The following is a 26560-nucleotide window of genomic DNA, read 5'->3' as shown; positions in this document are numbered from 1 at the left end:
CATCTTATCCGGCCCATGACGCCCGTGTGAAAGAGGCCTTAGGGTGAGTTCACATCAGTGTCAAACTGACCACCAAAGTTTACTGTACCTGGCATAGCCAGATACTGCAGCACACTGCCAGATCCCAATTGACTATGGGATCTGATGGGGATCCGGCTGCTTTCTGGCATAAACGCTGGCTTTCAGATGGACAAATATGTAAGATCTATATTAGCTATATAAAACGTGCATACAGAAGCTTTACCTGCAGTTCCATATAAAACCACAGATACTCCTACCTACAAAGCTCTGCTACATCACTATATGGAGATTAAAGATTAAGAAACTAATTCCCTCTGATAGCGATTTCCTCTTGTATTAACATTAGTCATTGGAAGTCAGACTTGTCATCTGCATGCAGCAAATACAAAATATTAAATAAAAGAACATATCTTTTGCAATGCAGCATTGAAAATGAAAACCACAAAAAGTTTGGAAAAGACAGGAAATAGAACTGAAAAAAGTATAGGATCACTGCACATTTAGAACACGGGCTGAAACACCATGGTGCCAGTCACGTAATTTTGTGTACTTTGGACTAATGATCTGAACAGGAGGAACTTTTTCCCTATAAAGATAGAGAAGACAGAAAAAGAAAAGTAAAATAAAGTTGATTTTTATTTTTTGCATTCAGACATAGAAATGCACTTTACACCACATAGAAAATACCACCAGGTAGTTAGTCACATCACAGAAGGTAAAGTAAATGAAAAACTAACCACTAATAGCATGATACCAACAAAAACAATGCTGACCACAGCAGGGCCACAAAACAAGATACAGATCTATCCCACAACAACAAACAAGCATACACATACTATTCCATACTAAGCAGAGCTGTCACATACTACCACTGACTACACAGATTTTTCAGCATTAACATTTCCTCTGTTAAATACCAACAGAAAAGATAAACTTACTTGTTTCTATCCACAGTTTCAGGTTCAGGTTCTGTTACTGAAAAGTGAAAAAAAAGAAAAAGTAAGAAAAAAAACTCCTAATGACATATGTAGCCGTCACAAAAACTACAAAACATGCATTCTTTATTCCAAAACAGTGCCACTTTTGTTCACAGGTTATGTCTGGTACTGCAACTCAGCCACACAAAGCTGTGAGATAAAAGAAAGCAGCCTCAGCCTCACACAACCTCTTTAGAGATGCAGTACATCCTTCACCATTTATGCACTGCCACATTCTCCCTCATTCTCAGATACCTATACTGCCCTTCATTTGAACTCTTCTGCTGTGATAGTAACAGCTAGAAGGCTTGCTGCCAAATCTCTAGGCTTATTGAACTTGTGCAATTTTTGAATATATTTTACTCACCTTAACCTCTTGACACCCCCCTAACATAACTGCATGTCAGCTTTGCGTGAGGGGTGTAGCTGTTTAATACAGCTGATACCTGGCTGCAAAGTCTGGGATCGGAGATAAATCCAGAGAAAGTACAGTAAAAAAAATAACAAAAAGTCCTCACACAGTAATGTAGTCAGCAATAATATAATGTACTTTTTTTTTTATAAGGTTTTCAATTATTTTTAGTAGTAAAACATAAAAACCATATAAATTTGGCACTGCTGTAACCATATCACCTTTCGGGCACAGTGAACACTGGTGCCATTAAAAAAAAAAAAATTGCCCTGCAAAAAAAAAGCCCCTATTTGTGAGCTGAAAATAAAAAAAGAGTTATGGCTATTGGAAAGCAGTGAGGGGAAAATAAAAACAAAAAATAAATAAATAAATAAAATGGACTTGGTCCTAAAAGGGGTAAAGGTGGAAGATAAAACGGCTACTGATAAGGTGTTTACTTCAATCTGTCGTTCCAGTTCAAAAATTGTTGCTATTCTTGTTTATAGCAGAATATATTGGTTAATGCATAATTTATGACCATTCTGCAATTTTAAGTGGACAATCAATTTGAACAGATTCTTTCTTGGTAGAATTATTCCAAAGATTATGGGAGGTGTCCTGCTGCAGAGGTCTTCATCAACCAGCTGTAATCTGTGATAGTATACAGCGGCAAGTGTTCAATGTGTAATAATAATATAAATACATTATTATTATTATTTTCTCTACAGCGTCACAGGCAAAATGAAGTATTTCACAGTTTACACTAAAATCAATTAACTGTTTAAGTAACACATTGAAATTTATTTTATTTTATAGCTGTTCTCCACTCTGGTTAACATATAAAAACCCTGAATAGAGGGCCAGCTCTCTACTAACTAAAGCTGGGCATACATATTAGGCTACTATCTGCGTTTTCAATTCCGCTATTGAGATCCATCATTAATGGTCAATGGGGACAAAACTGAAATGAACGAAACGGAATGCACCAAAATGCATTCTGTTCCGTTTGGTTGCGTTCCCATCACGGACAGAATAACGTTGCAAGCAGCGGTTTTCTGTCCGCGATGTGGATTAGTTTTCTCTTAACACAATAGAAAGCGGATCCGGCCCCCCATTGACTTTCAATGGTGTTCATGACGGATCCGTCTTGGCTATACAAGACATAATACAACCAGATCCGTTCATGACGGATGCATGCGGTTGTATTATTGTAACTGAAGCGTTTTTGCAGATCCATGACAGATCCACAAAAAACGCTAATGTGAAAGTAGCCTTGGACAAATGTTGACTTAAAAGCTGATGATTTTGGAAAGACCTGCTAACCATCGAATATATATAGTGGTGTCCAACTTTCCCCCGACGAGAGAAGTACTGAACCGTTGAATTACAACATACCCGATTCCTGTTTGTGTGGTGGAGGCTTTCTCGCCCCCCCCCCTCCCCTGCTCAGAGCTCATGCATGCACGATGAGGAGGGATAGGCTTGAGAACTATGGTCAGCGTTAGAATCCCTTAACAGGATACTTATCGGTTTTATAAAACCAGACAAACCTTTTAAAATACCAATTAACTAGAATAATCTAGACAGCCACAAAAAGAAGCCCTACAACACTGGCACACACATACCTTCCTACATACATCTCCAAACTTATTCTAAACACTGAAATAACTTACAGTTTTCTGTTCCAGTCATCTGAGCAAGGATACGGAAGGAACGGGACTGGCTAGTACCAGTGCGAGGGTGCCAGTCTTCTGTGTTGTCCACCAGGCGCTTCTTGCTGGCATCACTGAAAGTGGGAGTATGATGGAAGTCGGTCTCAACATCCAGAATGTGTTGGCGAGGAGGGCTAAGTAAGGAACAGAAAAATAAAATAAAAATAGTATGATTTGTTTTTTTGTGGTAGGTTTTATGCACAAAATAGCCAAATCATTTGCCCGAGAAATACAGGTTTAAAATCCAATATCATGAAACAATGTACATGTACAATACTAATTATATACACTGAATATACAATCCGTTACTGTTTTTATTATTTCTTACCGATTTGAATTGAAAACACTGGGCGTATCAAAAGTGCTGCCCAGATAAAGGGAAGTAGCAGCACAACCAAACAAGACCTGGCCTCCAAAGGGCCTCTAAAAAGGAGGAATGGAATCTGTTTGGCTGCCAGGAGCGGTTCTTCCACTTTTCCTTTGCATTAGTTTTGAAAGCTCAGGACAGGATAGTTTAGGCTCCTGCAGGGCTCACATGGATGCATCTACATCAACAGGAGGAATCCAGATTGATGACATTGAGCGCAATATGGGCTCCTTGTTACAGAACATGTTTGTGAAATGGCTCTTTACACCCCTCCTGTTCAGTTTATCTAAAGGTTATCTAATGTTGTGTATATGCATCCTTCTAGAATAATCTGTTTTGTCTATTAGAAAATCGGAAATATTCTACCTTAAAAAGAAAAAAATGGTCGAAAGTTTGTTTTTAAAAAAAAAAGTAAAGTTCTGTATTTTCATTAGTAATATAGCAGACTTAAAAAAAATGCTGCAATGTAAGACTATGGCCACTAGATGGCAGTGCTGCTAACTATTTTAGGCCACTATTGCGCTGTACAACTTTACAGTTTAAAACATATGAAGTGGTTAACCCATTAGGGCTCTTTCACACGAGCAGATGCCGTGCGGGTAATCTGTTGCGTGAAAGAGTGCCAAGCCCCGTTCTGAACTGCAGAGACATGGAGCATTAACATGATTCATAATTCTCCGTGCCTCTCTGATCTTTTTACTACAAAATCGCGTAGCTATTAAAAAAATCTATGAAAATTTGCCCTGTCTTCAGAAATATCCCCATTGTGGCCCTAATCTTATATCTTTACACTTAAAGAAGCACCCAGTGGCTTTCAGAACACAAAATTTGCTTGAAAATGTTTAAGGGCCCCATTGCACACTTGTAATTGCATTGAGCTGCCAAAACAATAGAAAACCCCCACAAATGACATTTTGAAAACTAGATCCCCTAAGGTATTCCTCTAGGGGTTTAGAGAGCTTTTAGACCTCCTAGTTTTTTGCAGAAATTAATGCTAAGCAGGCGAAAAATTTGCTTTGATTTTTTGCACAAAAGTGTTAATTTAAAGACAGTTTTTTTTCTACAGAGCACATGAAAATTAAGAAGTACACCCCAAAATGTATCACTCCATTTCTCCTGTCTTCGGAAATATCCCCATCGTGGCCCTAATCTTATGTTTTGACACACGGCAGGGCCCAAACATAAAGGAGCACCTGGGGCCTTTCCGATAATAAACTGAAAATGGTTCCGGCCCCATTGCACACATGTAATGTCGTTGAGCTGCAAAATGATAGAAAACCCTTATAAATGACCCCATTTTAAAAACTAGATCCCTTACAGCATGCATCTAGTGATGTAGTGAGCATGCTAAATGCAAAATTATTATAGGATGAAATAATGAGTATATATGGTTTTATTCAAATTTTTTATTACATTTTCACAGGAAATTGGATAAAAAAATATTTTTAGATGGGTAACCCTGTTACTGTCTTAGAAATCTGCCACATTCATATCTTTGCGTCGCGTACAGATGAGAAGTGAAGCTGTGCACTTATAAGGGAGGCAGATTTCTAAAAAATAAGGGAGGCAGATTTCTAAAAAATACTGAAAAAATAGGAAAAAACTGAACTGTAGTGAAAGGCAACAAGTCCAAGAAAACGGAGCAAAATGTCTCCAACCATGTTGCAAATTCCAGTTTGTTCACAAGATACAAGCACACCGATAGGGCTATAATGACAAGCTGGCATTCAAGGACAGTGACTGGTCGTACAACCTCTCTCTAGCCCCATCAATCCCTATATGAGAGACGAACGTGCTAAGTGACATGGTGCACCATAACAGGCCCCTGCCCGGCAAGGTAGAAACCGCTATGCACACAATCAACCAGTCACCTACAGACAGAAGTCTGATCGCTCTCTCTACTCACAGAACAACTGCACTGAGAGGGGTAAGAGAAGCACAGCCCATGTCCTGGCTGTGTTCTCCATGATAGGTTTATCATGGAGACCATATGATCAGGGACCAATAGTAATGGCCCCTGATGGTTACTGTGCTGAAGGCAGATCTTCAGCACAGTAACTAGTGCGCATGCCTGCGCCATTTTTTATATATATATATATATATATATATATATATATATATATATATTTTTTTTTTATTCTATGGGGGAGGGGGGCTCCTGCCCATTATTAAAACGTTTGGGGGACATATTGCTGGGGGACCCGATCGGGGCAAAATTCATTACTCTCTCCTCTCCCGAGGAGAGAGAACTACTATAAGGTCAGCGGCGGCCGGCATATAGTCTGCGCATGCGCCGGGTTGCCATCTTTGTTAATGTAATGGGGAGTGGGGTGAGGATCGAGACCTAGCTTTCCCTTATGGGGAAGCTGGGGGACCCGATCCTCGCACCGGAGACTTTCTCCCTTCTCTCTTACATGACCTGTGGTAGCTGCGCGCAGGAAGCGTGTGCACTTTTTTATAGTGCTAGCTTGGGCTGAAGTGCCGCCGTAAAAAGGCGGTCCTCAAGCCCAAGGCCCCTTAGTGACCGCTATAAAAACACCTATGGGTGGTCACTTAGGGGTTAAACATACAAAAGTATTTTATATCAATAACCCAGTCTAAATGCCATTGTAAACTCTGAGGTCTACAATAAGAAGGGCACCACAACTCAATCTACCTATTGGAAATGCCACACTTCGAGTATCAACTATACATAAAACACAATACATAATAATTCTCTAAATGGGTCTCTTAATTAACCTACAAGCTGTACAAGAACATGGTAAAACATGTGTTGGAGGGTGAGGTGGAAGACCTTTCAGACAATCAACATACAGTACATGTCCCAAACGGGTCCATGTAGGTTTTAGGGTTTGGCTACACAGCAATTTGGGCTTGAAATGTTGCACTTCCAAGTATGGCAGTGTAGCATGGCAGTCTTAAGAATGAATGGGGTCTTGTGCGACCATTACATTTGCAGCTACCATAACCCGCGGACACAGCAAGTATGAGAGTCACGCTGTGACCCCATTTATTCCTATGGCTGCCTTGCTACATTGCGATACTTGGATGTGCGAAACGTGCCATGGCAAAATCTCTGTGTAGCTGAAACCTTACTGATGTCTGCTGGGGCCGTGTAAAATACTGATGTGCACCTGCAGCCATTATACCGAGTGGGGAGGATGCAATTATATCTTTATATTTATCAGACCTTTACATTGGTGTGTTGGTAACACAATCTAATTTTGGACACGTCTTATTTAACCTGTGCTCTATCCTGTACTGACTTATTTCTAGACCATACCTTCACAGAGAAACGGTCATAAAATATAACCTCTCTTTATATATGTATAGAAAATCATGGAACAAAACATAATCCAATAGTGAACCAAAAAAGGCGTAGAGAGTGAGAGTGGGGGAAAGAGACTAATCCTACACTTACCCTAGATGATGTTTTAGTACATGCAAATGAGCCTCTAGTAGCAACAGAGGCGTTGTCATTACACCTAGAAGCTCTGCTCTCTCTACTTTGATCCACTACCTCCTTTCATTAGGGACCGTGTGTCTGTCGGTCACTGGCGGTCAGAGGCCATCTGTCACTGGCGGTCAGAGGCCATCTGTCACTGTCCATCTGTTAGTCGGTCAGTGGGCATCCATTAGGGTCCGTCCATAATTGTCGGTCAGTGGACGCACTGCTACAGACGCTAGCGAACATTTGCTTCTAATTTTTAGGGTGAGATATATATAATATTTAAAAAAAAATTTCTGAGCTTTTGCAGTATTGTATTTGCATTGGGGAGGATGATGTAAAAGTGAGGAATCTAAGATATCTGTGTGGCAAACTCTGTAAAGACGAGACGTAGCAGAATGAAGTCGTCAAGGCGGTCTGGTCCGAATGGAGAAGATGGTCCTCAGAGGAGACATCACTGGTAGGTATGTGGCACTATATTTTATTAAAAATAATTTTGCATTGTGTCATATCGTATTTGAATGAACGCGGCCCATCAACTCAATTTTTTTTCTATGTGCGGCCCATATATCCAGCAGAGTTTGAGACCGCTGCACTAGATAGACCCTTCCTAATATCCTGTGCTCTCTCACTGTCTGCCTTTTTGGTTCACTATTGGATTAGGCTTCATCCATGATTTTACATAGAACTACCATGAAATGTGAGAGTGAACCTAAACTTTTCTAAGGTTTTTATTTAAACAGTCACAAATACCCCCAAACAACCTTTGTAATATATCCTAATTGATTCTATTGTTTTACTAGCAAAACAGGCCCCAGAAGTTCAGGACTTTCTATAGCGCTTTTCACTGCAGCACATACAGAATCTGTAGCCATGCATGCAGCACATAGGATACCCTGCACTGATGTGCTATGCAGAGCCTTCATGTCATACAAGACCTATGTCATATGGCAGTCCACAAGTAATCTGGCAGTGAGTGACAGGTTCACAGATCTGTCGTGTCTTCTATCTATAAAACATCTGTTCCTGCCATGTCCTCCACCCATTAGGTGTTTGTGTTTACGGCATGTTAACTAATAAAGAGATCATTTCTGGGAAAATGTTATGTATTGTGCTTATTTTAATTTTATTTTTTTGCGGGGGTAGGGGTGTTATTCTAAACCCGCTGCTTGGATCTCACTCATATTTAAACAACCTCTGGCTTATAATAGGAGTCTATAGAGAAGATTGGCAATCAATAACAGTGCAACACTGACAGTTTTTCTTTTTTGGTAAAGGTCATTAAAGGGTTTCTGTCACCCCATTAAACCGTTTTTTTCTTTCTTTTTCTTTACTAATAATCCCTACTATAGTGCGATCTCATGATACATAAGCAAATTAATCATTTTGGTTCAGTAGAATTTGCTAAAAATCGATTTTTAAAATATGCTAATTACCTTGCTACCAGCAAGTAGGGCGGCTACTTGCTGGTAGCAGCCGCATCCTCCGATCGTAATGACGCCCCCTCGGCATGCTGATTGACAGGGCCAGGGAAGGGAATCTGTCTCTGCTGGCGCTGTTAGAATTTGAAATCTCGCGCCTGCGCCGTACCTGGCTTCAATCGGCGCAGGCGCACTGAGAGGCGGCCGCTCGCTTGACCGCTCCATCCTCAATGCGCCTGCGTCGATGACGTCATCGCATACACCCGGAAGAGAAGACGCCGGCGTCGCTGGAAGGAGGCGGAGAGTCTGGATGACGTCGCTGGATGCTCGAATCAGGTAAGTATGTATGTAATAAGGATGCTGCCACAAAAACCACCAACGAAATGGTCATAAAAAACAATAAATAATTGTTATTAAAAGTACAATTATTAACACTATACCACCAACGACGCAGGCGCATTGAGGATGGAGCGGTCGAGCGAGCGGCCGCCTCTCAGTGCGCCTGTGCCGATTGAAGCCAGGAACGGCGCAGGCGCGAGATTTCAAATTCTAACAGCGCCAGCAGAGAACGATTCCCTTCCCTGGCCCTGTCAATCAGCATGCCGAGGGGGCGTTATTACGATCGGAGGATGCGGCTGCTACCAGCAAGTAGCCGCCCTACTTGCTGGTAGCAAGGTAATTAGCATATTTTAAAAATCGATTTTTAGCAAATTCTACTGAACCAAAATGATTAATTTGCTTATGTATCATGAGATCGCACTATAGGGATTATTAGTAAAGAAAAAAAAACGGTTTAATGGGGTGACAGAAACCCTTTAATCTTCCCCTATATGTCAATTATCAAAATTTCTGTTTTTCATACCGTTTAGGTGGAATATTCCTTAATTCAGACGAGTATAAAAGAAAGAAAGAGAATAAAGAAAAGAAATGTGAGACACATAGATATGATGAAATGTAAAGACTAGAAACATGCCAGAGATTAATGTACAGTATATGAAAGACAATAAGTGGTTAGCACAGTAAGTTAGTAATGTAAGAAGTTTTAAGGTCATGACTAAGGGTATTTTCACACTAGCGTTTTCGGCATTGAGTTCGGTCCTAGGGGCCCAATACCGGACCTGATCAGTTTTATCCTCATGCATTTTGAATGGAGAGAAATACGTTCAGGATGTCTTCAGTTCACTCTTTTTGACTTTTCAGGACGGAGATAATACCGCAGAATGCTACGGTTTTATCTCTGGCCAGAAATCCGGAAAGCTTGCCGGAATGCCAGATCAGTCTTTTTTTTCTATAGGGATGTATTAGTGCATTCAAAATACCGCAATGCCGGATCCATCCTTCCGGTTTGGGCATGCCCAGACCGAATAAAAAGTGAAAAAAATAAATGCCGGATCCGTTTTTCCAGATGACACCGGATAGACGAATCCGGCATTTCAATGCATTTGTAAGACGGATCAGGATCCTGATCAGTCTTACAAATGCTATCAGTTTGCATACGTTTTGAAGGATCTGGCAGGCAGTTCCGGCGACTGAATTGCCTGTCAGAATCCTCTGCCGCAAGTGTGAAAGTACCCTAATAAGCACTAGGTCAAACTGTATGGTCAAGTGTGATTTTCAATAATGCCATCCTGTAATATTATATACATTTGGCTTTAAATTTATTGTGCAGCAGGACAATGATCCCAAACATACAGCTGATGTCATTAAGAACTATCTTCAGCATAAAAGAAGTGATGATATGGCCCCCACAGATCTCTGATCTCAACATCGATTTTGATTACATGAAGAAACAGAAGGATTTGAGCAAGCCTACATTTACTCACATTCCAGTCTTGTTAAATCAGGGCCTGGGTTTTTCTTTCTCAGAACCTAAAGCCAGTTTGATTTATGCTACACAGTTTCCATTCTATTTAAAATGATGCCTTACAAACTTTGATAGAGATTAATCTTAAAGACAACCTATCACCATAAAATGCAATGCAATCTGCAGGCCCAGTTTTAAAGCAGGAGGAGCGGAGAAGATTCCTATATAGTTTTGTGGGAAAAGATTCAGTAAAATCTGTAATTTATACATTTATATCTCTTTCTGAGCTCAGTTGTACACAGGAGCCATCATAACAGTGACTGACAGCTATCTCGGTATATACACTTACACAGAGATTGCGATCAATCACTGATAACACAACTATCAGTGACTGACAGCTATCTATGTATACACAATCACTGATAGCTGTACACGGGGGGGGGGGGGGGGGGTTATCAGTGATTGTGTATACATAGATAGCAGTCAGTCATAGTTGTATACATGGGAGGTGTTATCAGTGACTGATAGTATTCTCTGTGTAAGTGTGTATACAGAGATAGCTGTCAGTAACTGATAACTCCTCCCCCGTGTACAGCTATCTCTGTATACACACTTACACAGAGAATGCTATCAATTACTGATAACATCTCCCCCATGTACAACTATCAGTGACTGGCAGCTATAATACATACACAGAGAGTGCTATCAATCACAGCTTCCCCATGTACAGCCATCAGTGACTGCCAGCTATGTATGTATACACACTTACACAGAGAGTGCTATCAATCACTGATAACACCTTTCCCTTGTACAACTATCAGTGACTGACAGCTATCTCAGTATACTCACTTACACAGATAATGCTATCAGTCACTCATAACACCTCCCTCATGTACAGCTATCAGTGACTGAAGACTATCTCTGTATACACACCTACACTGAGAATACTATCAATTCTCCAAGTTCCATGTAAAATATCCTCAAAAGAAAAGGGGGCACTGCCTACAACTGGAGAAGAAAAAGTTCAGTCTCCAGAAGCGTCAAAGTTTCTTTACTGTAAGAACTGTGAATCTGTGGAATAGACTTCCTCAGGACGTGGTCACAGCAGGGACAGTGGACAGTTTAAAAAGGGTTTAGATGAATTCTTAATGCTTAGGAAAATGTGTATAAATCTGAGTCTCATGTCCTTCTGGGATTCACATCACCACCTATCCCCTGGTTGAACGTGATGGACTTTTTTCAACCGTATTAACTATGAAACTGGAAACACCTCCCCTGTGTACAATTATCAGTAAAAAAAAAAAAAAAAGTCCAAATGGATCCAGCGAGTAAAATCAATGATTCTTTATTTCTTCATTTAAAAAAAATAAAAAATGTATTAACAAGTAATCCTCCTGCATAAAATCAACGCGTTTTAAACATAAGACAGGTCTTCATGGATTCATAGTATAAAATATTCAGATACAGGCATGTAACAGCTTTTTAAGCAAAAAGGGAGGAATTAAATCAATTCAAAATGTTAAGGAACGCTCGCAGTGCAGGTGTAAGGTAAAATGTAGATAATATTAACTCTTGATGTACATGCCTGTGGCTGACTTGCACTAAAAATATATATTATGAGTAAATAATACAATGACGCGATGTACAATAATGCAGGAATGAGAAACAATCATATATTAATAATGTAATAAAATATCTGTATGATAATTCATTCCATAAGGGTGAGCTGTGTTTAAGGTAAAAATCCAAAAAGCTTCTCTCTTCAATGATAATTTTTTTAAACTGCCCCCTCATTTGTATAATTTAACTTTTTTCTATATCAATTAAACTGAGGGACGCAACCTTACTATTATGTTGTTCCAAAAAATGTTTAGATGCGCCAGAGATGTTACGGTTTTATTTTAAGACACGGAGGATCCTATTGCGTATATCTCTCTTTACTGACAACCACAGCAGCAAAGAAAAATCCACAGAAACTTAGCATATCACCATGGCAACTGGCCCTCCCCTCCTGAGCCCCTATAAAGTGTCCATGGGCCAGTAGGACCTCCTCTTTCTTGGCGGATGCCACAGATAAGTGCATCTTTCTTCTCTGTTCTGCAGGGTTTTCTTGTGTATAGTATTGTTAAATTGTTACTCATTGACTTTTTCCTCGCAGTATATATATATCAAGGCTTGAAAAAGGCTCTTGTATGAGCTGAAACGTTGCCATCCACATGGGTGAATAAACACCATTGCTTTTTACCTGGAGTGCTGTCCGTCTTTCATCATTATTCGTATGGGGTAAGCAGCTACATCCCTGGACCTAGCACCCATATTGCTTTTTTCCGGTGCCGCCATCATTTTCTCATATATTCTGACTATGAAGGCATCAAAACTATGAATTAACACATGTGGAATTATATACATAACAAACAAGTGTGTAACAACTGAAAATATATGTCATATTCTAGGTTCTTCAAAGTAGCTACCTTTTGCTTTGATTACTGCTTTGCACACTCTTGGCATTCTCTTGATGAGCTTCAAGAGGTAGTCCCCTGAAATGGTTTTCACTTCACAGGTGTGCCCTGTCAGGTTTAATAAGTGGGATTTCTTGCCTTATAAATGGGGTTGGGACCATCAGTTGTGTTGAGGAGAAGTCAGGTGGATACACAGCTGATAGTCCTACTGAATAGACTGTTAGAATTTGTATTATGGCAAGAAAAAAGCAGCTAACAGTCTATTCAGTAGGACTATCAGCTGTGTATCCACCTGACTTCTCCTAAACGCAACTGATGGTCCCAACCCCATTTATAAAGGCAAGAAATCCCACTTATTAAACCTGACAGGGCACACCTGTGAAGTGAAAACCATTTCAGGGGACTACCTCTTGAAGCTCATCAAGAGAATGCCAAGAGTGTGCAAAGCAGTAATCAAAGCAAAAGGTGGCTACTTTGAAGAACCTAGAATATGACATATTTTCAGTTGTTTCACACTTGTTTGTTATGTATATAATTCCACATGTGTTAATTCATAGTTTTGATGCCTTCATAGTCATGAAAATAAAGAAAACACTTTGAATGAGAAGGTGTGTCCAAACTTTTGGTCTGTACTAATATATACACAAACGGGAAAACTGGTACAGAAATATGAAAGGGAGCAAGGATAAAATAAATAAATATATATATATATCATTCATATTTCTGTACCAGTTTTCCCGTTTGTGTATATATTAGTACAGACCAAAAGTTTAGACACACCTTCTCATTCAAAGAGTTTTCTTTATTTTCATGACTATGAAGGCATCAAAACTATGAATTAACACATGTGGAAGGTGTGTCCAAACTTTTGGTCTGTACTGTGTATGTATATATATATATATATATATATATATATATATTCTATATCTATCTATCTCTTTTTATTTTATTCCACCTTTTTTCTCTCCAGTGTCTTCGTTCATCCTGCCCCCTTCCTCGCTTACCGTCACCTTCTCCCACCGCTCCGCTGTACTTTCCTTGCCCCTCTGTCCCTCTTGCTTCGGCTCTCCGCCTTTGGCTGGTCTGCGTCCCGCATTACATCGCGGCCGAGTTCTCGAGAGATCTCGGCCGCTCGCGCGTTTTCAGTCAGCCATTTTCCGGCTAGTCTCCGGACTCCCCGCCTTCTTCTCTCCTCTATTTCGCGCGCTTCTGCACTCTCCCCGCCCTCGTTCCCGGTCACGCCCCTTCCGCTTCCGAACATCCTAACGGCGGACAGCGGCTCTACAGGCGTGCTCCATTCTGGGTTTAGGGAAACTCTCCCTGTTTAACCCTTCCTGCGCTCCGGTCAGTTCTCCCTGCACCTATTTACATTCCCCTTGTTCATTTAAACTTAGTATCTCCCCAGACTCACCCCCCTACCATGTCTCTGCAGCATAGATCCCCCAGCCCTCCGGCTGACGCCTCCGACCCGGAAGCTCCCCCACCTCAGCCCCCCAGGGAGATTTCTGCCTCCTCCACTGATTTTAGGTCCCATGCGGATATCTTGCAGCACTCTGTATCTGAGGCCATATCTGCTGCTATGGGATCCATGTCCCAGACCCTTTCTCTCCATCTCAGAGGCACTGCGGGCTATCCCCCCAGGGATCCGACCCCTATTCCACCCACGGTCACTCATGCCTCCAGAAACAATGAGATCTGTGTGTCTATAGCCACCCATGAGAATGCGCTGAATTCGCGCAAACGAGCCTTATCCCAGAGCACAGACTATGCCTGAAACAGATTCTGATATCAGCTCTGATGAGGAGGCCGGGTTTGAGGACCTAGAGGCATATGAGGAGTCCCCGTCCGGGTCACCTTCACAACCCCCTACTACCATCCCTTCAGCTCCCTTAGCGGGAACATCAGGACCCGGCCCTACCCCTGCAACTGCGGTCTCCTTAACTGACCCTTCAGGTGAGCCGCTCTTCGATCCTGACTCCCTACACCATCCCAGATCCGCAGAATGGATCCCGATGGACCATGTGGCTCACTACTTAGAGACGCGGGTTTCTGCCCTCTCAGCAAAGAGGCGCGCAATAAATTACGGGCTGAATGACCGCGACCCCTGGTGGCCAATAAGGTTTGCGACACTCCCATAGTGGACCCCAAAATAGTATACCTGGATGACATCCTCCTGTTGGCCCAGGAACCCACAACCCTTCTTCGTCACTTGGATTTGACTACAGCCCTCCTGTCTCGCCTGGGATTTCTCATCAATTTCGAGAAATCGATTCAGATTCCCTCCCAGACGATGGAGTTCCTCGGGTTCTCGATGGACTCCACGGCAGAGACTCTCAGCCTCCCGATGTCGAAGGTTCGTGCGATCCGCAAGGAACTGTGCAGAACTCTAGCCATGCCTCAGTTCTCCTCGAGACATTTGTCCCGGATCATCGGTCTTCTCTCCTCATCAATTCAAGCGGTCTTCCCGGCTCCTCTCCACTACCGATCCTTACAGTGCTTGAAGACTGCTGAACCTTCAGGCGGGGGCCTCGGGCCTCTTACGCGGATTTGATCTCATTGGACCCGGAGACCAGAGACTAGCTCCAGTGGTGGATCCACAACCTCGAAGCTTGGAATGGGAAGGCTATTTGCGGGCCACAACCGGATTCCACGGTGGATTCGGACGCCAGCCTCCTCGGCTGGGGAGCACATTGCGGCGTAGTATCCACCGGCGGCCGGTGGAAGAGACCTCGCTCCATATCAACGCGCTGGAACTTCTTGCAGGCTCTTTTGCCATTCGCAGTTTCACGAAGGGCATTGCGAAAGCTTGCATCAGGTAACGTATGGACAATGTGTCTGCGGTCTGTTACGTAAACGCCATGGGCGGAACCCGCTCGGCCATGCTCTCTCATTTGGCCAAGGAGTTATGGTCTTTCTGCATTCACCAGAATATCACGGTGGTTGCGGAGTATGTTCCCGGACTACACAACGTTCAGGCAGATTGGAGCTCTCGATATCTCAGGGATGGCAGCGACTGGAAATTGGACGCCCAGGTATTCTCCAGGATTTCATCACTCTGGGGTCAATTTTCTATCGACTTCTTTGCTTTCCGTCTGAACACGCAACTCCCCCGTTTCTTCAGTTGGCGCCCGGATCTGGACGCAGAGGCGGTAGACGCCTTCCTTCAGGATTGGTCCGGTCTTCTGCATTATGCCTTTCCCCCCTTCTCCATGATTCCTTGTGTCCTCAATCAGGTGCGCTATCAATTGGCGGACCTTGTCCTCATCGTCCCCTTTTGGAGTTCCCAGTCGTCGTTCCCTCAACTTCTGGAATTACTTATCCTTCCTCCCTTACTTCTTCTGTCGTTCCCTTTTCTCCTCCTCAACTCAGGTCTTCAGCATCCACTTCTGGCGGACGCCTCCCTGCGCCTGCTGGCCTGCAGAATATCAGGTTTGCCGGAGCCAGCTTTGAGTTTTCGGAGGCAGTTCAAAGACTTCTGGAGAATTCATGGGCCCCCGGCACGAGATGAGCCTATAGAGCAGCCTGGAGATCTTGGGCTAGCTGGAGCTTAGCACGAAGTGTGGATCCCGTTTCAGCCGCTGTAACGGACATTCTCTAATTCCTCACGGCCTTGTTTGAGGAGGGAAAAGCATATCGTACAATCAACCTCTTCAGATCCGCTATTTTGTCACTCCACCAGGGTTTTGAGGGTCGCCCGGCGGGCCAACACCCTTTGGTTTGCCGCTTGCTTAAGGGCCAGTAGGTTATCCCGACTCTTCTTCGTGGGACGTCGCTTTCGTCTTATCCTTTTTCTCCTCTTGGCCTTCCAATTCTGAGCTTTCCCTTAGTCTGTTATCGGCTAAACTCGTCACTCTATTCTGTCTCATCTTGTAAGAGAGTGTCTGACGTTCGAGCTCTGGACTATGACGCCAGCTCCTTCTCTCCCGAGGGTGTTATCTTTAATATCACTCGTCGGACCAAGACTCAAATCCGTTCAGTCTTGTATCCCAGTTTCCCAACAGTTCCGGCTCTTTGCCCGATGGCTTGTCTCCGTGAGTATGAAGCGAGAACTTCTATGCAATCGCTCTCCCGACTCTCCACAGTTATTTCTTTCCTTCCATTGACCTTTCGCTCCGGTCACTTCCACCACGCTGGCGCGCTGGGTCAAATGGATCATGTCCCTAGCAGGAGTGGACACTTCCATCTTTACCGCCCACTCTTCGCGGAGCGCTTCATCCACTTCTATGCTTGTGGCCGGTGCTCGTTTGGAGGACATCATGAGGATTGCCGATTGGTCCAGAGTTTCTACGTTTAGAGAGTTTTACTGTCGTCCTCAGCCGCACACTTTTTCCTCTATCGTTTCTCAGTTTTGAACCTGCAATATGAGCCTCCGTGTCTTGAAATAAAATTGTATGATTTTCCTAGTCTATGACGTTAAGTCAGGATTTTATGAAAGACACGGAGGCGAGTATTGCCCACCTCTCTCTCCCCCCCCCTTGACTTTTTACTTTGGGTTATCTACCCTATAGGTTTATAAAGTTAAGACTTATGATTGTATTCTTAATCCTGCGTACGTTGATACATTGAGGATTTTTGTGTTTATATTCTGAATCATGCATATTTCTCTACCTCTAGGGGTGTTAACACACTCTTCATGCACTTTATATTTTCGCAGGATGATCATCCAATCTGCTGTACCTGAGTTACGTCCATATGGTTCCCTAGTCTGCTGTATCCAGGGTGCATCCAGACGGTTGTTTTGTTCGGTTCCTGTTTCCTACGGTTCCATCGGTTTTTCGTTAAGTGATTTCGGTGTGGCATCCGTCAAGAAAGAGGAGGTGCTACTGGCCCATGGACACTTTATAGGGGCTCAGGAGGGGAGGGCCAGTTGCCATGGTGATATGCTAAGTTTCTGTGGATTTTTCTTTGCTGCTGTGGTTGTCAGTAAAGAGAGATATACGCAATACTCACCTCAGTGTCTTTCATAAAATCATGACTTTACGTCATAGACTAGGAAAATCATACAATTTTTATTTTTATTGGTGATCTCATTCAGATGCTCAAGAAAACGCACCTTCAGTTTTCTGGTTGTACTGCCTATGTAAGCATAGTGTGCACATGATCATATATATGATGCCTTCTGTGTGGCAGTTTATGTAGCTTTTTATTTAGAATTTTATTTATTTTTGGGTGTGAGGGAATTCTTTGGAATTGTGAATGTAAGAGCAGGTTTTGCAGGGATGATTCCCACAGGGATAAAATCCTAAATTGGATAGCCATGTGAGATTTGGAATAATTTGTTTTTAAATCGCTAGGTGCGATTTTTTAGGCCTATTGTTTGAGCTTTCCTGTAAGACACTCTAAGGCTCCATTCACACGTCCGTGGTGTGTTGCGGATCCGCAACACACCCGCCCGGCACCCCTATAGAAATGTCCTATTCTGCGGAAGAGAATAGGCATGTTCTATCTTTTGCGGAGCTGCAGACCCAAAGATCGGGGCAGCGCTCCGCAAATGCGGACAGCACACTGTGCTGTCCGCATCCATTCCGTCCCCATAGAGAATGAATGGGTCCGCACCCGTTTCGCAAAATGGCGGAACGGATGCGGACCCATTTGCGGACGTGTGAATGGAGCCTAAATCCTTCTAATATGTGGTGTCATTTTTCATCTTCATAAAGTATTGGTATATATTTGTAAATTAAAGAGCGTACTTGATAAACAAATAGGATTATATTGTAAAGTAAGACTTGGTGTGAACTTGCTTTTATTTTTGTTCCTGTTTTCATTATGTTCTTTTGTTAAAAGCTCATGTCGTGTTAAGGGTACTTTCACACTAGGGTTTTTCTTTTCCGGCATAGAGTTCTGTCACAGGGGCTCTACACCGGAAAAGAACTGATCAGGCATATCCCCATGCATTCTGAATGGAGAGTAATCCGTTCAGGATGCATCAGGATGTCTTCAGTTCAGTCGTTTTGACTGATCAGGCAAAAGATAAAACCGTAGCATGCTACGGTTTTATCTCCAGCAAAAAAAACTGAAGACTTGCCGGCATGCCGGATCCAGCATTTTTCCCCATAGGAATGTACTAGTGCCGGATATGGCATTCAAAATACCAGAATGCCGGATGCGTCCTTCCGGCCTGCGCATACCGGTAAAAATGTGAAAAAAAAATACAAGACGGATCCGTCTGTCCGCATGACAAGCGGAGAGACGGATCCGTTCTTGCAATGCATTTGTGAGATGGATCCGCATCCGGATCAGTCTCACAAATGCTTTCAGTCACATCCAAATCGGCAGATCCGGCAGGCAGTTCCGACGACGGAACTGCCCGCCGGATCACACTGCCGCTAGTGTGAAAGTAGCCTAACTTGTTAACACAGGCAGTGACTTGTTTTAGCATCCCATTAGGGTAACCCCTGGCTGACAATCTATTGTGTATAGCTTTCTGTTCACATTGGTAGGTTACTTCTGTGCTGCAATTACGTTTGGCTCCGATTAATTCACCAGTGGGAATAGCTTTCAAAGTATGATTTGGATGGAATGTACCAGCATGAAAAATTGTATTACCTGAGATGGGTTTTCTATATGTAGCTGTGATCTCCTGATTTGGTATACCCTGTAATTTTAGTTCTAAAAATGTAATTTCATATTCATTTACAGTAATGGTAAATGCAAGATTGTAGTTATTATTTAAATAGGATATAAAAGGGGTTACGGCAGACACATCTCCCTGCCAGATAAATAGCAGGTCATCAATGTATCTGCCATACCACCTAATATTATCCAAAAAAGGATTATTTTCATTATAAATATACATTGTCTTCCTGTAAGCCATGGCCAAATTGGCCAGGGAAGGAGAGTATTTCGCACCCATAGGGACACCAGTTTTTTGTAGAAAAAAACCTCAAACTGAAAATAATTATTTTTAATTAGAAAAACTGTAATTTTCTAAAATAAAAAGTGTATGAGATCCAATGAGTGTTCACTATAAGCTCTCAAATGAAATTCCAGAGCTTCCATTATAAACCCATGTGGTAATGACTGATACAGAGCTGTTACATCACAGCTAAGCCCCCAGGTATTATAGTGCCAAATTCTATGTTCCATATTGCACAATACTTCTTTTGTGTCCTTTAAAAAGCCTGGAACTTTAGAAATGTATACCAATACTTTATGAAGATGAAAAATGACACCACATATTATCAGAAGGATTTAGAGTGTCTTACAGGACAGCTCATACAATAGTCTAAAAAATATATAAATATTATTATTATTAATAAAAATCGCACCTAGGGATTAAAAAAACAAATTATTCCAAATCTCTCACATGGCTATCCAATTTAGTATTTTATCCCTGTGGGAATCATCCCTGCAAAACCTGCTCTTACGTTCACTCAACCAAAGAATTCCCACACACCCAAAAATAAGTAAAATACAAAATAAAAAGCTACAAACTGCAACACAGAAGGCATCATATATGATCATGTGCACACTATGCTTACATAGGCAGTACAACCAGAAATCTGAAGGTGCATTTTCTTGAGCATCTGAATGATATCACCAATAAAAATAAAAATCGTAACATCTCTGGCGCATCTAAACATTTTTTGGGTCCATTCACACGTCCGTTGTTTCTTTCCGGATCCGTTCCGTTTTTTGCGGAACGGATGCGGACCAGTTGCATACTCATTCATTTTCAATTGGTCCCGAAAAGATTCGGACAGCACAATATGTACCCAAAAATAATATACATCAACTCTTTCTGCAAAAAAAAACTAGCCCCTACACAAGATCGGCAGAAAAAAATAAAATAAATAAAGCGTTCAGAAAACATATGTACCCCAAAATAGTACCAATAAAACTGGCACCTTTTCCCCTAGTTTCCAAAATGGGGTCACTTTTTGGGAGTTCCTACTGTAAGGGTGCATCGGGGGGGCTTAAAGGGACACTGACAGGCCCGATAAACATATTTAGTTATTCCTATGCAGTCATAGGTCTATTAAAGTGTATTACAATCACATAAGAGTACCCCCTGTCTGCATTTTAAACCATGTAAAAACAACTTTATAATCATCTGTCAATCACCTTCCTTTATGCCCAAGGGGCGGTTTTTCCCATCTCTTTATGCCCAAGGGGCGTTTTTACTCCTACCTTTGTGCCCAGCCGCGCCTCAACTGTCGCTTCCTAGCGCCGCCCAGCTCATTATTATTCACTGGCTGGGCGGCTTTTACAGTCCCCGATCCTCCCGAGCCGACGCAGGCGCAGCAGGAGACGCTGGCATTGAATAAGGGACGCAGGCGCACTGCGAGTGAGGGTGCCGGGCAAGTTATCCGGCGCACGCGCAGAAGGTACAAGTGAGTTCAATGCCAGCGTCTCCTGCTGCGCCTGCGTCGGCTCGGGAGGATCGGGGACTGTAAAAGCCGCCCAGCCAGTGAATAATAATGAGCTGGGCGGCGCTAGGAAGCGACAGTTGAGGCGCGGCTGGGCACAAAGGTAGGAGTAAAAACGCCCCTTGGGCATAAAGAGATGTGAAAAACCGCCCCTTGGGCATAAAGGAAGGTGATTGACAGATGATTATAAAGTTGTTTTTACATGGTTTAAAATGCAGACAGGGGGTACTCTTATGTGATTGTAATACACTTTAATAGACCTATGACTGCATAGGAATAACTAAATATGTTTATCGGGCCTGTCAGTGTCCCTTTAAAATGGGACAAGGCATCTAAAAACCAGTCAAGCAAAATCTGCTGTCCAAAAACCATATGGCACTCCTTTTCTTCTGTGCCCTGCCGTGTGCCCTTACATCAGTTTATGACAAGTGGGGTGTTTCTGTAAACTGCAGAATCAGGGTAATAAATATTGAGTTTTGTTTGGCTGTTAACCCTTGAGGTGTTAAAGAAAAAAAAATGGATTAAAATGGAAAATCTGCCAAAAAAGTGAATTTCATCTCCATTTTCCTTTAAGGGTACTTTCACACTAGCGTTTTTCATTTCCGGTATCGAGTTCTGTCCTAGGGGCTCAATACCGGAAAAAAACTGATCAGTTTTATCCTAAATCATTCTGAATGGAGAACAATCCGTTCAGTATGCATCAGGATGTCTTCAGTTCAGTCTCTGTACTGTTTTTGGACTGAGAAAATACTGCAGCATGCTGCTGTGTTTTCTCCGTCCAAAGTTCTGGAACACTTGCCAGAATGCCGGATCCGGCATTATTTTACATTGAATTGCATTAATGCCGTATCCGACCCTAAGTGTTCCGGAAAAACAGATCCGGTTTTGCGGTCGGCACATGCGCAGACCTTTAAAAATGTGGAAAAGATAGATACCGGATCAGTTTTTCCGGACGACAACCGGAGAGACGAATCCGGTATTGCAATACATTTGTGAGATGGATCCGCATCCGGATAAGTCTACAAATGGTATCCATTTGCATACAGATTGCCGGATCCAGCAGGCAGTTCAGTCTAAAGGGTTAACAAAGTTTGTAAAATCAGTTTTGAGTAACTTGAGGGGTTTAGTTTCTGAAATGGGGTCATTTATGGGGGGTTTCCACTATGTAAGCCCCACAAACTAACTTCAGACCTGAACTGGTCCTTAAAAAGTGGGTTTTGGAAAGATTTGCTTCTAAACTTCTAAGCCTTCTAATGTCCTAAAAAAATTTAAAAAATGACAAATTATTATTTTTTTCATAAATTAAAAGGTAAAATATATCGACTCAAATTTATTACCATCATGAAGTACAATGTGTCACGAGAAAAAAATCTCAGAAAGGTTTGGATAAGTAAAAGCATTCCAAAGTTATTACCACATAAAGTGACACATGTCAGATTTGCAAAATTAGACGTGGTCACGGGGGTATCAATGACCCTTGGTCATGAAAGGGTTAAAAAGTAGTTACATGCCTGTATCTGAATACTTTCTACTATGAATCCATGAAAAAGACCTGTCTTATGGTTGACACGCGTTGCTTTTATGCAGGAGGATTACTTGTTTATAAAAAAATAAAATTAAAGAAGACAAAGAATCATTGATTTTACTCGCAGGAACCATTTGGACTTTTTTGCTGCATCTACGATGGGTGTGAACACAGCCCGGATCCGTGCAGAGCAGGTCAGAGCACCTTTACCACTTGAGAGCTGGAGTTTGTTCTATCTACAAGGTACAATTATCAGTGACTGACAACTATCTATGTATACACACTTACACAGAGAAGATTATCAAACATTGATAACCTCTTCCCCGTGTACAGCTATCAGTGACTGGCAGCTATCTCTGTATACACACTTACACAGAGAATACTACTATCTCCTCCATGTACAGGTATCAGTGACTGTCTATGTATACACTCTTACACAGAGAATGCTATCAATCACTGATAAAGATGACCCCCCATGTACAACTGAGCTCAGAAAGAGCAGATATTTAAATGACAGGTTCTCTTTAAGGTACAGAATATCCCAAGATATTAAGAATCCTTAGAACCTTTACCTTATGTTACCAAAACAATGTGGATAAATACACACAAAACTGGACAAACCATGCAGTTATAAAACTAAGGTTGGATTCACACATTTTATATTTGTTGCAGAAGCCATACAAAACTGCTTTACAGTACAAACTTCCTTCACCTACAAAGTAAAACAATGGCAGCAAATTATACATACTAAAGGTGTTCAAATCTGCAGCATTCCTTGTGTTACAGAAATACTGGAGAATTTTGCTGCATATTTGATTCACTGCAATGAGTAAAATCTATAGCTATATTCCCACCAAAATGAGTGCGAAGGCTGGTTGAACAAGGTGATATTTATGCGATCCCAGCCAGGCTTCACTTCACTCTGTACAAACTGCATTTAGGTGGACCAGTTAGTAATCACCTTTAAAACATTCGTTATTTGGTCAAAGAACATTGGTTATTACTTAGAGTTCCCAAGGGCACTTCGTTAGATTCTAGCTATAACCGTATGTTAGCTTTATTATTTTAAGGAGTTGTCCGGAAATTATTTATAATGGCCGCCAGCAACCTGTCCTACAATGTGAGTAGGACTAATGGCCACTTCTTGCATAGCTACTTAGGGGTGTGAGGGGATGGGGCCTCACTACACATTACGCTACGCTCTGGCACTTACATATAATACACATTGGTGAGCATTCCTGTCAGGCTGTTCAGCCATGAGAGGATATCATAGGCGGGATCATATCAACCATATATTGTAGAGCAGTGTAGTGAGGCTTCTACCCTCTAGGCAAGTGGTAGCAAGCAGCCCTGCTCATATGCTTTGACCAAGTTGCTGGTGGCAATTTTAAATAATTTCCAGAGAACCCCTTTTTAAGGCCTCTTGCACACAACTGTATGGTTTTGCGGTCCGTTTAAATGGATCAGTTTTTCGGTTTCAGTAGTGTTTACGTTACGTTTTGCTGTTTCGTTTTTCCGTTTGTGATCCGTTTTTTGCGGATCGCAAATGGAACGGAAGCATACAATGTTTAGTAAGTACATAAAAAAATTGGTCCCGGCATAAAATTTTCAATAGATTGTTCCGCAAAAAAATGGAACGGATACAGAACACATACGGATGCATTCAGTGTGCATTCAGTTTTTTTTTTTGCGGAACCATTGACTTGAATGGAGCCACGGATTGTTTTTTGCGGGCAATAATAGGACAACTTCTAGCTTTCAGCCGAACGGAAATATGGAAACAGAATGCATATGGAGTACATTCATTTTTTATTTTTGCGGAACCATTGAAATGAATGGTTTCACATACGAACCGCAAACGGAATCCACAAAAACGGAACGGAAACAAAACGTTTGTGTGCAAGAGGCCTAAGGAGAATCTCTCACCATGGCAAATCCTACTGAAATGTAAACTCTCTTCCGCAGTAAGCACACAAAGGGTCCATGCCAGAAGCACTTAGAAGCCTATTATATAGAAGAGCCTACGAGTCCCTGGTATGCACTGCCATACAGTGCACTGACCTGCTCACTAACTGGCATACAAGTGAGCAGAATGATAGTTGCATATTCTGAATGTCTTTTGAGCTAACCAGTCACTAGAGTAGTTTATAGGGGTGTTTCCATGGTGACACGCTCACTGTCACCAACCTAACCATTCCCAGCGACGTGTGAATAAGGCCTTAGGCGCAAATAAGGCAGGGGGGCCTGGGCAATTGCATCAAACTCTCCGCCCCTGGGCACTTGCGATGGCTCATTAGCATATGCGAAAAAACTACTTTTTTGGGCGATTTGGAGGATCTGAAAAACTAAAACAAAGGTAACATTTGTGCCTAGTCTTTGTGTCCCACTGAACTATGTGATCGGTTTAAAACTGGTCAGATTTGTGACAGACTCCCTTTAAATACAGGCATTATTGTTCATGTACTGATTCTGGCTTACAACTTATATTACGACCAAGGGCTACACTCGCAATTCTGCTGGTTGTTATGGGAAACGGTCAGCAAGCCTCAAGACACACCTCTTGGCAAACTTAGCGGAGCTTTCCTACTGTAGCGGGACAGTTCGTTTTTCTCTATTATCTCAGATTATTGTCCAATAAATGGTGAAAAAGAGTACACTCATAGAATGGAATTCATCAAAGCAAGGTCTGTGCAGACACTGAGCCAGCATGGAGTGACGGGAGAATTTAGCTCTGACGCCTAAAGAATTGTGAAATCAACTGCAGATTTTAATGCCAGCTGAAATTGGAGATCAGTACTCCATAAATAATGCACTATAATTCCACTTAGAAATCTAACAATAACATAGTATTAAGGAGATCATACACATGCACCCCACATGCGGTGCCCACAAGACTGCACACAAACTGATGAATGCTACTAACTTTGCCACTGGTGTTACCTGTATAAAAAAAAACAGCAATGTAAATATGAGGTCCAAAAGTACAACAATAATAACGGCTATAAATGCTTGAATGGCGCCCGGCAGCAAGGCTGAATAATAAAATGTTCACTACGGCATGAGAAGCAGGATGTTCACAGGGATTTACCGTCTATGGTGTAGGCTGTTTTATTACAGTATTCAAAGTTATTGCAGAGAGGCCTGATTGAACGTTATACAGCAGACTTCTACGTATGCCAGAAACATAAAACTGCCTTTCACATATTGATATCCCGATATCCAACTGTGAGCCTGGGACCAGAACGACAGCTACAGTATGCGCTGCCCACCTCCATGGCTTACACTCACTTGGCTTCTTTCAAGTGCAATGCAAGATGTACCGTATGTATTACAATACAGATTATGGGGGTCATTTACTATCCAGAAATGTGTCTATATTAAAAGGTTATTTGCGCTGCAATCTGCAACTTTTCCCTGCTCCTGGCAGGTCTAAAAAAGTGGCCATGGTGTGGGCGGGGAAGGCTTAGAAAATGGTCTAAATGTAAGCCAGCAAGGAAGCTGGCTTAGGCTAGTTTCACACTAGCGGTAGCCTTCTCCGGCAGGCTGTTCCGGCGGGTGAACAGCCTGCCGGATCCGTGCTGCAGCTAGTGCACGCGTGCCGCCGGAGGTCTGCTCCAACCCCATTGACTATAATGGGGGTGGGCCGGAGTTCCGGCGGCAGCACGGCAAATATGCTGAGAGGCGTGCGGAATAAAACTACGACAGTCAATGGGGCCGGAGCAGACTTCCAGCGGCAGGCTGTTCACCCGCCGAAACAGCCTGCCGGAGAAGGCTGGCGCTAGTGTGAAACTAGCCTTTCGTTTAGACCAGAGCTGGATACGCCGAAGTTATGTAGAGACCGACACTACATATAGGGGTTAACAAGACCGGCGTCTAAAATGCTGATCTTAATAAATGACCCCCCTATTATTGTTAAGTGCCGTGTATTAACTTTGTCTACATGATTAATTGAATTTTTCTGAAGTGAGACAACCCATTTAACAATATATCTCTAGCGCTCACTGGCTGCTCTGATCACACACTATAAGGGTGCATTCACACGACTGTATGTAATTTGCAGTCTGCA

General features: G+C 42.3%; 1 protein-coding gene across 5 annotated transcripts in view; it reads right to left on the bottom strand.

Annotated features, from left to right (window-relative positions):
- Window positions 1-26560, bottom strand: part of PDLIM5 (PDZ and LIM domain 5) — a 207458-nt gene that overhangs the window by 80439 nt on the left and 100459 nt on the right. For 4 of the 5 annotated variants that reach the window (XM_040418165.1, XM_040418167.1, XM_040418168.1 and 1 more), the window contains exons 6-7: window positions 3063-3235; window positions 960-996 (exon numbers count right to left, since the gene is read on the bottom strand). In XM_040418165.1, coding sequence (XP_040274099.1) covers window positions 960-996; window positions 3063-3235 — 210 coding nt within the window. Of the gene's footprint in view, window positions 1-959; window positions 997-3062; window positions 3236-9199; window positions 9218-25417; window positions 25435-26560 lie in introns of all 5 variants that reach the window. The other variant, XM_040418170.1, reaches the window with a different exon arrangement.

Source organism: Bufo bufo, chromosome 2, assembly GCF_905171765.1.
Source record: "Bufo bufo chromosome 2, aBufBuf1.1, whole genome shotgun sequence".
Classification (NCBI taxonomy): domain Eukaryota; kingdom Metazoa; phylum Chordata; class Amphibia; order Anura; family Bufonidae; genus Bufo; species Bufo bufo.
This window is presented reverse-complemented; position numbering and strand designations above follow the sequence as displayed.